Raw genomic sequence first — 10,486 nt, 5'->3', positions numbered from 1 at the left:
GAAACCTTCAAGACTTCCGGTCACTTCAGACACATTATCAGCATCCATGTTAAAGGACATTATGACGAGTTGGTGTTTGTTATTGTGGTCATGTGGCGCCTAAAATGTCGGTTCTGGCGCCAACATGGACAATCAGCTGATGGAGGATTATATGACACATTCATGTCGCTGGATTCTGGCATATTTCTTCTTCTTTCTTTTCCATCGACTGCATCCAAAGTTAGAACGTTACAGACTTGTTATGAAGCGAAGTGTCGATCAGAGCAGTTCAGGTCAAACAGCCTTCACATTCTGCACTTTCTTATCTTTGAACACGAGCAGCGGTGGATGTGTTCTTCTGATCTTTGTATGTTTCTTGTATATTTGAGCTCTCAAGTGGTTTGTGGCTGACAGTCTTGTGTTTTGTGTTTTGCAGCCCAAAGCCGTGAAGAAGAGCAGCCGTGAAGAGGAGCCGCTGCTGAAGGAGAACCCTCGTCGTTTTGTCATCTTCCCCATCCAGTACCACGACATCTGGCAGATGTACAAGAAGGCCGAGGCCTCTTTCTGGACCGCAGAGGAGGTACGCGTGGACCCGTGTAGTCAGATCTTTAGTTCCCATCATCAGTCAGTGGCTCTGAGACTCAGCGTCCCTCTGTGGTCCCAGACCCGTGTCCTACTCTAGAAACACTGCAGAGTGAATGTGAATCTCTTTTATTGGTGTAAAAGTGTTCAAGTCTAAAATATATTTGATGACTTTAACGTGATCAGGTGTGCAGGCGGAGCCAGCAGCTGCTGGAGGATGTTGACGGCTTGTGTTTGTTCAGGTGGATCTGTCCAAGGACCTGCAGCACTGGGAGTCCCTGAAGGACGAGGAGAGGTACTTCATCTCTCACGTGTTGGCTTTCTTCGCCGCCAGCGACGGCATCGTCAACGAGAATCTGGTGAGGACCCTGAAACATCAGCTCTCAGATCAATGACTGATTATTGAGTTATTCTGGTGGTTTCGTCCTGAAGGGGGACAAGAAGCACCAATGTGACGACAGTTAGTACTGTTAAACCGTCGCAGGCTGAAAGTAAAAGACAAAGTTCCAACATGTAAAGATAAGCAGCTGAACTGGGGTCAGATCTCATGTTGTCCTCTGCTGACTGGCTGTTTGCTGCTGTTCAACTGAATATTTTAGTTAATATAAAATCCTAAAGCACAAGGTGACGTCCTCCTAATGAATATTTTTTTCGTCCCAAACCCCCAAATATTGACTTTACTGTCATGCGAGATCAAGAAAAGCAGCAAATTCTCAACAAATATGTAGCTTTTTTTTTTTACTTGAAACACGACTCAAACGTGAATTGATTATCAGTCATTTTCTCCTGATTAATTCATTGTTGCGGCTCTAAATGAGTTGATGCTCTGGTTGTAAACGTGGACCTGTTGTCTCCCCTCGTCCTCCTCGTGACTACCAGGTGGAGCGCTTCACACAGGAAGTGCAGGTGACGGAGGCGAGGTGTTTCTATGGTTTCCAGATCGCCATGGAGAACATCCACTCAGAGATGTACAGCCTCCTCATCAACACCTACATCAAGGAGCCCACAGAGAGGTGAGACCACTCTGTTACTGGTGTGCTGGTCTGCACTGGACTCTGCCGGTCTGTGCTGGTGTCTGACCGTGTGTTCAACGACCCACAGGGAATACCTCTTCAACGCCATCGAGACTTTGCCGTGTGTGAAGAAGAAGGCCGACTGGGCGATCAACTGGATCGGCAACAAGAACGCCAACTACGGTAAAGCTGCTCCCTGTGGCTCCGAGACGGCCGCGTTCCTGGTTGATCAGGTTTGATGTTGATCTTCTATCTGTTATTGATCGTGACTCTGGTTCCTCCAGGAGAGCGCGTGGTGGCCTTCGCCTCCGTGGAGGGAATCTTCTTCTCCGGTTCCTTCGCTGCCATCTTCTGGCTGAAGAAGAGGGGCCTGATGCCCGGCCTGACCTTCTCCAACGAGCTCATCAGCAGAGACGAGGTGACGCACCGGCCGTCAATGATTATATATCGGCAGTGAGATCAATATTAAGCTTCCTGTTGCTGGTTCAGGGTCTGCACTGTGACCCAGTGTCTGTGGAGTAACTGTGTGTGTTGCTGGTTCAGGGTCTGCACTGTGACTTCGCCTGTCTGATGTTCAAACACCTGGTCAACAAGCCGTCTATAGAAACCGTCACCAACATCATCAAGAACGCCGTGGAGATCGAGCAGGTCGGTCAAACGGACCAATGTGGAGATCCTGAACTTGTTCTGGTTTCTCTCCTTCAGTCGGTTGATGGTTACACTGGTTTTAATGGTGTGTTGTTGTTGTTGTTCTGTTCAGGAGTTCCTGACGGAGGCTCTGCCGGTGAAGCTGATCGGGATGAACTGCGAGCTGATGAAGCAGTACATCGAGTTTGTAGCCGACAGACTGATGATGGAGCTCGGCTTCACAAAGGTAACCACAGCTCCCAGTAACGGCTGCTGAAACCAGTTGAAGGTGTCTGCTGGTGGAGAGAACATTTACATTTCACTTTACTACATTTCAACCTTATTTGGACATTTTATTTTGAAAGGAAACGTGAATTAAAATCTTCCACTTGACGTCGTTTATAAAGCGGTCTTTGTGCTGACGTCGGGTCAGTTACGGTGGACATGTTAAATGTAGGTTGTAGTGGAACATAAATCTCCACTTGGGAAACACTTAGAAAGTTTTTAAAGAAGTAGTCAGAACAGCTGGCTCCTGATCCTGGTCTGGATCAGGTCTGTGATGATGAGAGGCGCAGGGGTACGGACCTCAGCCAATGATGGGGGCTGAGTGCTGCAGCGACGCTCTGATTGGAGGACGAGTGGTTCACTGACAGACGAGCAGCAGCACGAGACAGACGCCTGTCTGAACAGACCGTCGCCTGATACTGCATTTCACAAGTTAAATGTTCCTTTTTCTAAACTGACCTCCGATCTGTCGGCCGTCTCTGCAGATCTACCGGGTGGAGAACCCCTTCGACTTCATGGAGAACATCTCTCTGGAGGGAAAGACCAACTTCTTTGAGAAGCGTGTGGGCGAGTACCAGAGGATGGGCGTGATGTCCGGCTCCACAGACAACACCTTCAGGCTGGACGCAGACTTCTGAGGACCGAGGTGGACCGACCCACGCTCGGTCACATCTCAGACGCCTTTGACTCCCGCAGCTGATATCAAGTTAGAGCCGTTTTTAACCGATGAGGCAGAAAGTCGGCGGGTGGAAACGCTCGGCTGTAGAGACGGATGGACTTGATTTTATGTTTCACAGCCAATCAGAGTACGGACTGTAAGTGCACCACTGCCCGGGGACCTGTCCACAAACCAGGACTATTATCTGGAGAACTGCGGAGTGTTCAGCTCGGTTTGGATCAGACCCTGGTTTCATGTTTTGTCTGTTTTCTTCTAACTTTATAGTTTTGGTTTTATAAAATCTACTACATTATGTTTTTATATCTGCCTAATGTGGTGTTTTAGGTTACTTTGTGTGTAATTTGTACAGTTTTGTTTTGTAATAAAGTCAATTATATGTAAACGCTCATTCCTACACATCTACTTTGATTAGTGTAAACGCAGCTGGGAAGGTTAAGTTTGGTTTTATTCATCTTAAGAACAAGCTTATTCTTTCTTTAGGAAGGTATTGGTTTTAGTTCAACACATAAACTACCATAAAGCCACGACGTATTTCATGTTTCTTTCTTTACAGATGAAGAAATTGAGGAAAATGTTGTCCTTATGCTAAGCTAAGTGGTATCAAGCTGAACAAAAACCCTCACAGACAATAATTTAGTTAGTGGGAACATGAGTGGATACATGTACAGAATCATTACTATAAAGCCAGTTATATATGAAGGTAAACGACTATTTCTCCCACAACTGGTCTTTCAATATTTTAATAACTTGGCATTGGAGGATTGGTAATAATGACATTAACTTTTTTGAAAAGCATAATTATTGCAGAGTTAAAAAGCTCCAAAAACTGGAATATTCTTCTGGAGAAATAGAGCAGTTTTTATTCAATTGAACTCCGTATTTAACTGATGCCCTGACATAGTGGGTGTGATCCGGGTTAATGGGTCATTATTGGACTCATGAGACTGGAATCAGCGTCTTTTACCAAACCTCTGCAGACCACTAGGAGCGGACAGCTACGTATCTCACCGCGCCACATTCCGTATGTAATATTACATATTAAAAGTGTAAAAACTGGAAGTGAACTAATGTTTGCAACAGGTGATTTCAACTGCACCTTTGGACGGTTCAAAGGAAACCTTTGTAATGCTGAGTACTAACAGTGTGTCTCTTTCTGAAGCCGGTCTGTCTCATCCTTGTAACCGTCAACCTTGCTGACGTTGAATAAGGAAGTAAACAATACATTACGCCAGCTTCAGGTCGCAGCCGTTTTGCTCCAAAATGTCTATTTCAAACCCGAGACAGACGTTTCGTAACCCGGTAAGATGTTTTCTGTGTTTATCTTACGTAGTTTCTGTTTTTATTCACTTTCTTTGTCGTCATTAACGTTATATTGACTACTTATCGAAGGGTTGTCAGTGAGCAGGCTAGCTAAGCGCTCAGTTTGCATTAGTTTTAGCTGCGCAAAGAAATGTATCATGTGAAATTGTCTTGTATAACATGTTAAACAGTTTTCTCAATTTTGGTAGTATTCCTGGGGAAATCGGCATATATCACATTAACCAAATAACTTTATTTCGGTTAAATTTAACGCTGAAAGCTTTGGTCCGCCCAGTAGCTAACGTTACACTGAGTCTGGTGTACGAATATTTTAGGTGGACTCTTAATTATAGTTCGTTTTGCACTTGTGACTAATTTGTGTTTCGTGGAGGCCGAATTAAAAAGTTTGTCTACCAACTTAGGTTAAGTAATATTGGTGGTTAGCGTTTGAAGATTCGCGAGGAAATATTTTAACATTCATAATTTCTAATGGAGTTTGGCGTCAATACAAGACAACATGTTCGATAGACTGCTTTCTGTTGTAGCACGGTCAGTTTTTTTCCTGCCATTGAAATGCGAAGACCTGTGTATGAACTACGACGTTAACATAAAATTGTAACGTAAAAAATAAGGAACAAACTCTTCACAAATGATAAAAAGTCCTTTAAGTAAAAGTACTGCCCTCAGACATTTCAAGAGTTAGCTAAATGAGTGAGTATCAAAAATACAGATGGTCATGGTGAAGAATGGTGTTGAGTCAAAATTATACTGAATTTTTCTCACGTTTTATTGTGGAAATAAACTTATAGAATAATGCCTCCAAATTTGGCACATTTCTTTTCAGTTTACTGTTGATGTTTTGATAGAAATAAAAATGAATTTCCCTGTCATCAAACTCCTGTATTTCTCCTGAATCTTGTGGTTCTTGACAGATGTTTTCAGCTGTCTCCTGAATATTATTGACTTCTCCCCCACAGAGGATTCCTTTCGCTGGGACGATCCTGGGTGGTTTGTTGCCGGGGGAGATGGTACTCTTTCAGGGCTCAGTGCCTTCCAATGCTGACAGGTGAGGACACGCAACACAAAATCATAAAGTATAAAACCTGGTTTTACACCTGCTTGATCCAGCTGTGTTTACAACATCATTACAAACCGACGGTGACATCACTACATTTTATTTTAAAGATGTCCAATCCAAACATGTCAGCCTTAACTTTGGAGAAATATATCAAGACATCAAGAATATTGAGTTTTTCTACTTTTTAAACTTCAACTTACCCGGGTTAAGTCGTCCCTCTGTGTTGTCTTCCAGGTTCCAGATAGATTTCATGTGTGGCAGCAGCGTGAAGCCGAGAGCCGACGTGGCGTTTCATTTCAACCCGAGATTCCAGAGGTCACCTTGTATCGTCTGCAACTCTCTGCAGGGGGAGCGCTGGGGCCGAGAGGAGATCCTGTACCAGATGCCCTTCGCTGCCGGGGCCACGTTCGAGCTCATCGTCCTCGTCCTGAAAGACAAGTTTAAGGTGAGAGACAAGTTTTTGCAGTGTAGCTGTGTCTCCTCCTCACATGGTTTAATTTCAATACCTGTTCAAATGATCCAATATTTCTCTAAAAATCAAAGATTAGAAAATGTCCTGAAGGTGAAAACACATTTGTGTATCAGAACTTTTTTCTTCTTTCCTTTCCATTTATCATCTCACGCACCCCTTTATCTGGTGACCCTTTGGAGGGGCCGACCCCTAGGTTGGGAACCTAAAGTAGTTAAATAAATATATATATAAAGTAGTTAAACTAGCTAACTGTATATAAAGTAGTTCAAACTAGCTAACTGTATTTAAAGTAGTTAAACTAGCTAATTGTATATGAAGCAGTTAAACTAGCTAACTGTATATAAAGTAGTTAAACTAGCTTATTGTATATGAAGTAGTTAAACTAGCTAACTGTATATGAAGTAGTTAAACTAGCTAACTGTATATAAGGTAGTTAAACTAGCTAACTGTATATGAAGCAGTTAAACTAGCTAACTGTATATAAAGTAGTCAGAACTAGCTAACTGTATATAAAGTAGTTAAACTAGCTAACTGTATATGAAGCAGTTAAACTAGCTAACTGTATATAAAGTAGTTAAACTAGCTAACTATATATAGGTAGTTAAACTAGCTAACTGTATATAAAGTAGTCAGAACTAGCTAACTGTATATAAAGTAGTTAAACTAGCTAACTGTATATGAAGCAGTTAAACTAGCTAACTGTATATAAAGTAGTTAAACTAGCTAACTGTATATGAAGCAGTTAAACTAGCTAACTGTATATAAAGTAGTTAAACTAGCTCCACCTTGAGCAGCTCCAACAGTAAATGCTGCTCTAACATTGATGCATCAGTATTAACAATCTATTAATGTCAGATAGAATCAGATATCAGTCACTGGAGACATTTTTCTGCACAACCAGTACCTTTATTACATGAAGCTGATAATACTTATGTACTTTTATTTAAGCAAGGGCTTGTATTTGTAATGGAGTATTTTTACATTGTTGTACTGCTACTTTTACCTAAGCAACAGATCTGAGTACCTTTTTCACCACGGCTCCAGGTGGCGGTGAACGGAGGTCATGTGTTGGAGTATAAACAGAGACTGGATCTGGAGCGGGTCGACACTCTGTACATATCTGGAAAGGTCAAAGTTGAAGCTGTCGGCGTCCTCCCGAGCTCTGTGAGTCGCTCTCTACAGAGCATGTTTCAACAATCTTTGTCGAAAGGTTTGTGGGTTTTTTCTTCATGTGATAAAACTTGTGATGAAGTTGAATGAGGTGTTTTGTTGTTTTCAGAGTTCACTTTCTCCTGCAGCCAGCCTGACCAGCCTGCTCTCAGAGATGAATGTAAGAACAAACGTTCATTTTCTGCCATCAGAGTTGAAACAATTAGTCAGTCAATATACAGAAAAGTGATCAATGAAAAGGCACCAAACGTGTGGAGGTCACTGCTTCTAAAATGTGAAGATTTGTTTACTTTCCTTCATTTCAAATGATTCATAAATCAAAATCTTTCTTGACTTGAACAGAAATCACGTCGGGTTCTGGAGATGTGATGTTTACACATAGAAAGAATTAAAACAAGAATGTTATATTTGCAAATAATGTCCTCAAACAGAAGCATGTAACATGTAAACAACACCGGACCTAAAATCACACCACAAGTGAGCCGTGCAGTAGAGGATGAAGCGTTTCTATATTAGAATAAAAATGTGAAGTCTGGTGTTTTTAAATTATTATTTTTACTGCAGCTGTCAAACTTGTTATTGTGTGTGTTTTTGTATTTATATGAATTTTAATTATTTTTTGTTTGTTCATCCTCCAGCAAATAATCTCCTCTTCAGGCGACTTGGTGAGTTTTACTGTTGCATGATGAATTTGATGAGCATACTCAAACTGTAGAGACACGTTTTTAAAATAAATCACAAACTTCACATTTTCCCCATCATGCGTTTCGTCCTGTTTATGGATTTATTAATAATTTTAACCAAATATGTTGTACCAAACAACTCGTAGGGATATATCCTTATATCCTAGTATTTGCTGTAGCACCACTTCTCAAAACATAGTTATTATGATAGAGAACTCTGAATTTGCTTTGAAAATGTAGCTTTCCTTCCTTTCTCCTTATTATGATGATTATTATTATTATTATTATTATTCCTCCTTCCTTCTTCATCATAAGTATTTTATATGTGGTTCATTTAATAGCAGACACCTGGTTACACAAACAGTACAATGTGACCTCTGACCTTTAAGTACTGATAGTGAAGCAGAAGAGAATTTAGTTACAAAAATACTCATGTTTTCTGTTTTGGGGATTTTCATGTTTTTAGGAAGGAAAGAAAATATTGTCTTTCTTCCTTCTGTCTTCACCTCTTCAGTTATTATTCTTCCTTCCTTCCTTGTTTCCTTCTTCAGCTGATCTGAGACCTGGTTCAGGTGTTGAGTGTCTCTGGTCTGTGTGTGATTCCTACAGAGCGTTCCCTTCAGAGGTGAGCTGGTTAAAGGACTGAGTGTCGGACGCAGCATCACTGTGAAAGGAGAAACCAATCAGAACGCACAGAGGTAAATGACACCTCAACACGCCTGCGTGTGTTTTACTGTTTCAATATCGGCAGTAAATTATTTATCAGAAGTGACAAAACTGCAGAAAGAAAAATCCTTTTAGTGGACAAAAAAAATCAAATCAAAGTGTTTGTTATAGGACGTCAGAATGAATATTTAGTATTTCTGTGTTTCAGTTTCGGTGTGAACCTGCGAGTGTCCGGCAGCAGTGACATCGCTCTTCATCTGAACCCTCGTCTGAAGAAAGGGGTCTTCGTCAGGAACTCCTTCCTTTCTGAGTGCTGGGGCCCCGAGGAGAAAACCCTGGCCTCCTTCCCCTTCACTGCAGGACAATACTTTGAGGTACCAGACAGTCATCTACACGCTTCAGTGTTTTCACTTGATTTAAAATGTTTAGATATTATACACACACACACACACCATGTTGTAAACTTTGCCTCTGGGCTCCATTTTATTCTCATTGTAAATGATAATTTATGCTATATATATATATATAATTTGTGATCCCACTGAGTTTGTGTGCGTTTCCTCTGCAGATGATCATCCTGTGCGACTCGCAGCAGTTCAAAGTCGCCGTCAACGGGCTCCACCAGCTGGACTACAGACACAGAGTCCAGGACCTGAGCCGCATCACCCAGCTGGAGGTGTTGGGAGACGTCACTCTGCTGGAGGCCAGGATCCTCTGACCTTTGACCTTAATCTGGGTGTACATATTTGTAAAACATCCTTTACAATCACCAAGAGCAGTGTCAGCCGTTAACGGAGCCGAAGGTCGACCCAACTAGTGTGTTTGATATTTTTGAATGTGTCATGAAGGATTTTGATCATTAACACGTCTTTAAATGTTCAAGTTCGAGTTCAGAATGTGAGGTTTTAATCACACGAATGTCTCAGATGTGAAATGAAGTGTGATCTTTATTAAAATGTCTTAAATGCATGAAGCGTCTGAACCACGTTACCATCCAGAAACAAATCAGAGTATTAACTCAAATACTGCTTGTGCTTCTTTAATATTTGTTCTTGTTAATGCACTTTATGAAGCCTTTAATTATCAGAATGCATCTCGTGAGTGTTGGGAAGTTCATTTGTAACCAGATAAAATAAACGAACCACTTGAACTTGTTGATCTCCTCAGTGTGTTTCTGTGTCAGTGCTAATACCGTTTGACTTCTTTACTTCAGTGGGGAAAAATACTGTCGATTTTACTGCAGTACTCGTGTCTGACAGCTATGGTTACTAGATACTTTTCAGATCAAAATTTTACATTAAAACAAAGCTTATGAAATACAAAGCACAAATACATGCTTTAATACATACAGACATTCTTACCTACACACATACCTACCTATAATACAATTATATATATATACATACTTTCACACATACTTGCTTTCAAACGGTTATACACATACTTTGATAGATACATACAAACTTTCATATATTCATAGATACATATTTTCATACATGCATGCGTTGATATATACACATAGACATAAATACTTTAATGAATGCACACACACACACACACACACACACACACACACACACACACACACACACACACACACACACACACACACACACACACATACATACCTTCCTGCACATACGCACATACATACATACACATACATACATACACACATACAGTGCATCCGGAAAGTATTCACGGTGCTTCACTTTTTCCACATTTTGTTATGTTACACCCTTATTCCAAAATGGATTAAATTAATTTTTTTCCTCAAAATTCTACACACAACACCCCATAATGACAATGTGAAAAAAGTTTTTTTGAAATTTTTGCAAATTTATTAAAAATAAAAAACTAAGAAATCACATGTACATAAGTATTCACAGCCTTTGCCATGAAGCTCAAAATTGAGCTCAGGTGCATCCTGTTTCCACTGATCATCCTTGAGAT

At 41.0% G+C, this 10,486-nt stretch overlaps 2 protein-coding genes, 1 long non-coding RNA gene and 1 other non-coding gene across 4 annotated transcripts in view; 3 read left to right on the top strand and 1 right to left on the bottom strand.

The window, feature by feature from the left end:
- The first annotated feature begins 429 nt into the window (after nucleotides 1-429).
- LOC139307340 (ribonucleoside-diphosphate reductase subunit M2) lies at nucleotides 430-3,481 on the top strand. Its single transcript, XM_070931145.1, has 8 exons — nucleotides 430-559; nucleotides 804-920; nucleotides 1,441-1,574; nucleotides 1,663-1,757; nucleotides 1,859-1,992; nucleotides 2,118-2,222; nucleotides 2,335-2,448; nucleotides 2,972-3,481. Exons 1-8 carry the CDS (start codon nucleotides 518-520, stop codon nucleotides 3,122-3,124), a joined length of 894 nt encoding a protein of 297 aa, XP_070787246.1. The 5' UTR covers nucleotides 430-517; the 3' UTR covers nucleotides 3,125-3,481.
- LOC139307343 (small nucleolar RNA SNORD94) lies at nucleotides 2,755-2,892 on the top strand. The gene has a single exon (XR_011599649.1). It is a non-coding gene; the product is annotated as a small nucleolar RNA SNORD94 (small nucleolar RNA).
- Nucleotides 3,482-4,369: 888 nt separating the features above from the next.
- On the top strand, nucleotides 4,370-9,687 carry LOC139307338 (galectin-8-like). The gene is made up of 9 exons (XM_070931143.1): nucleotides 4,370-4,464; nucleotides 5,442-5,530; nucleotides 5,777-5,987; nucleotides 7,059-7,178; nucleotides 7,294-7,344; nucleotides 7,823-7,849; nucleotides 8,477-8,565; nucleotides 8,742-8,907; nucleotides 9,102-9,687. Exons 1-9 carry the CDS (start codon nucleotides 4,426-4,428, stop codon nucleotides 9,249-9,251), a joined length of 942 nt encoding a protein of 313 aa, XP_070787244.1. The 5' UTR covers nucleotides 4,370-4,425; the 3' UTR covers nucleotides 9,252-9,687.
- LOC139307339 (uncharacterized) overlaps nucleotides 7,944-10,486 on the bottom strand; it is a 10,442-nt gene continuing 7,899 nt past the window's right edge. Inside the window, exons 2-3 of the long non-coding RNA XR_011599646.1 lie at nucleotides 8,755-9,265; nucleotides 7,944-8,531 (exon numbers count right to left, since the gene is read on the bottom strand). This is a non-coding gene — a long non-coding RNA (uncharacterized lncRNA). The remainder of the gene's footprint in view (nucleotides 8,532-8,754; nucleotides 9,266-10,486) is intronic.

This window comes from Enoplosus armatus, unplaced genomic scaffold, assembly GCF_043641665.1.
Source record: "Enoplosus armatus isolate fEnoArm2 unplaced genomic scaffold, fEnoArm2.hap1 Scaffold_90, whole genome shotgun sequence".
NCBI lineage: Eukaryota > Metazoa > Chordata > Actinopteri > Centrarchiformes > Enoplosidae > Enoplosus > Enoplosus armatus.
The sequence above is the reverse complement of the archived record's forward strand: the minus strand, read 5'-3'. Positions and strand labels throughout refer to the sequence as shown.

Bases quoted from the DNA above. Each gene is read 5' to 3' on its own strand.
- LOC139307340 (XM_070931145.1), top strand. From the start codon at position 518: ATGTACAAGAAGGCCGAGGCCTCTTTCTGGACCGCAGAGGAG. The intron at 921-1,440 runs GTGAGGACCCTG...CGTGACTACCAG, and splicing joins GCATCGTCAACGAGAATCTG to GTGGAGCGCTTCACACAGGA. The intron at 2,223-2,334 runs GTCGGTCAAACG...TGTTCTGTTCAG, and splicing joins ACGCCGTGGAGATCGAGCAG to GAGTTCCTGACGGAGGCTCT.
- LOC139307338 (XM_070931143.1), top strand. From the start codon at position 4,426: ATGTCTATTTCAAACCCGAGACAGACGTTTCGTAACCCG. The intron at 7,850-8,476 runs GTGAGTTTTACT...TGATTCCTACAG, and splicing joins TCTCCTCTTCAGGCGACTTG to AGCGTTCCCTTCAGAGGTGA. The intron at 8,908-9,101 runs GTACCAGACAGT...TTTCCTCTGCAG, and splicing joins CTGCAGGACAATACTTTGAG to ATGATCATCCTGTGCGACTC.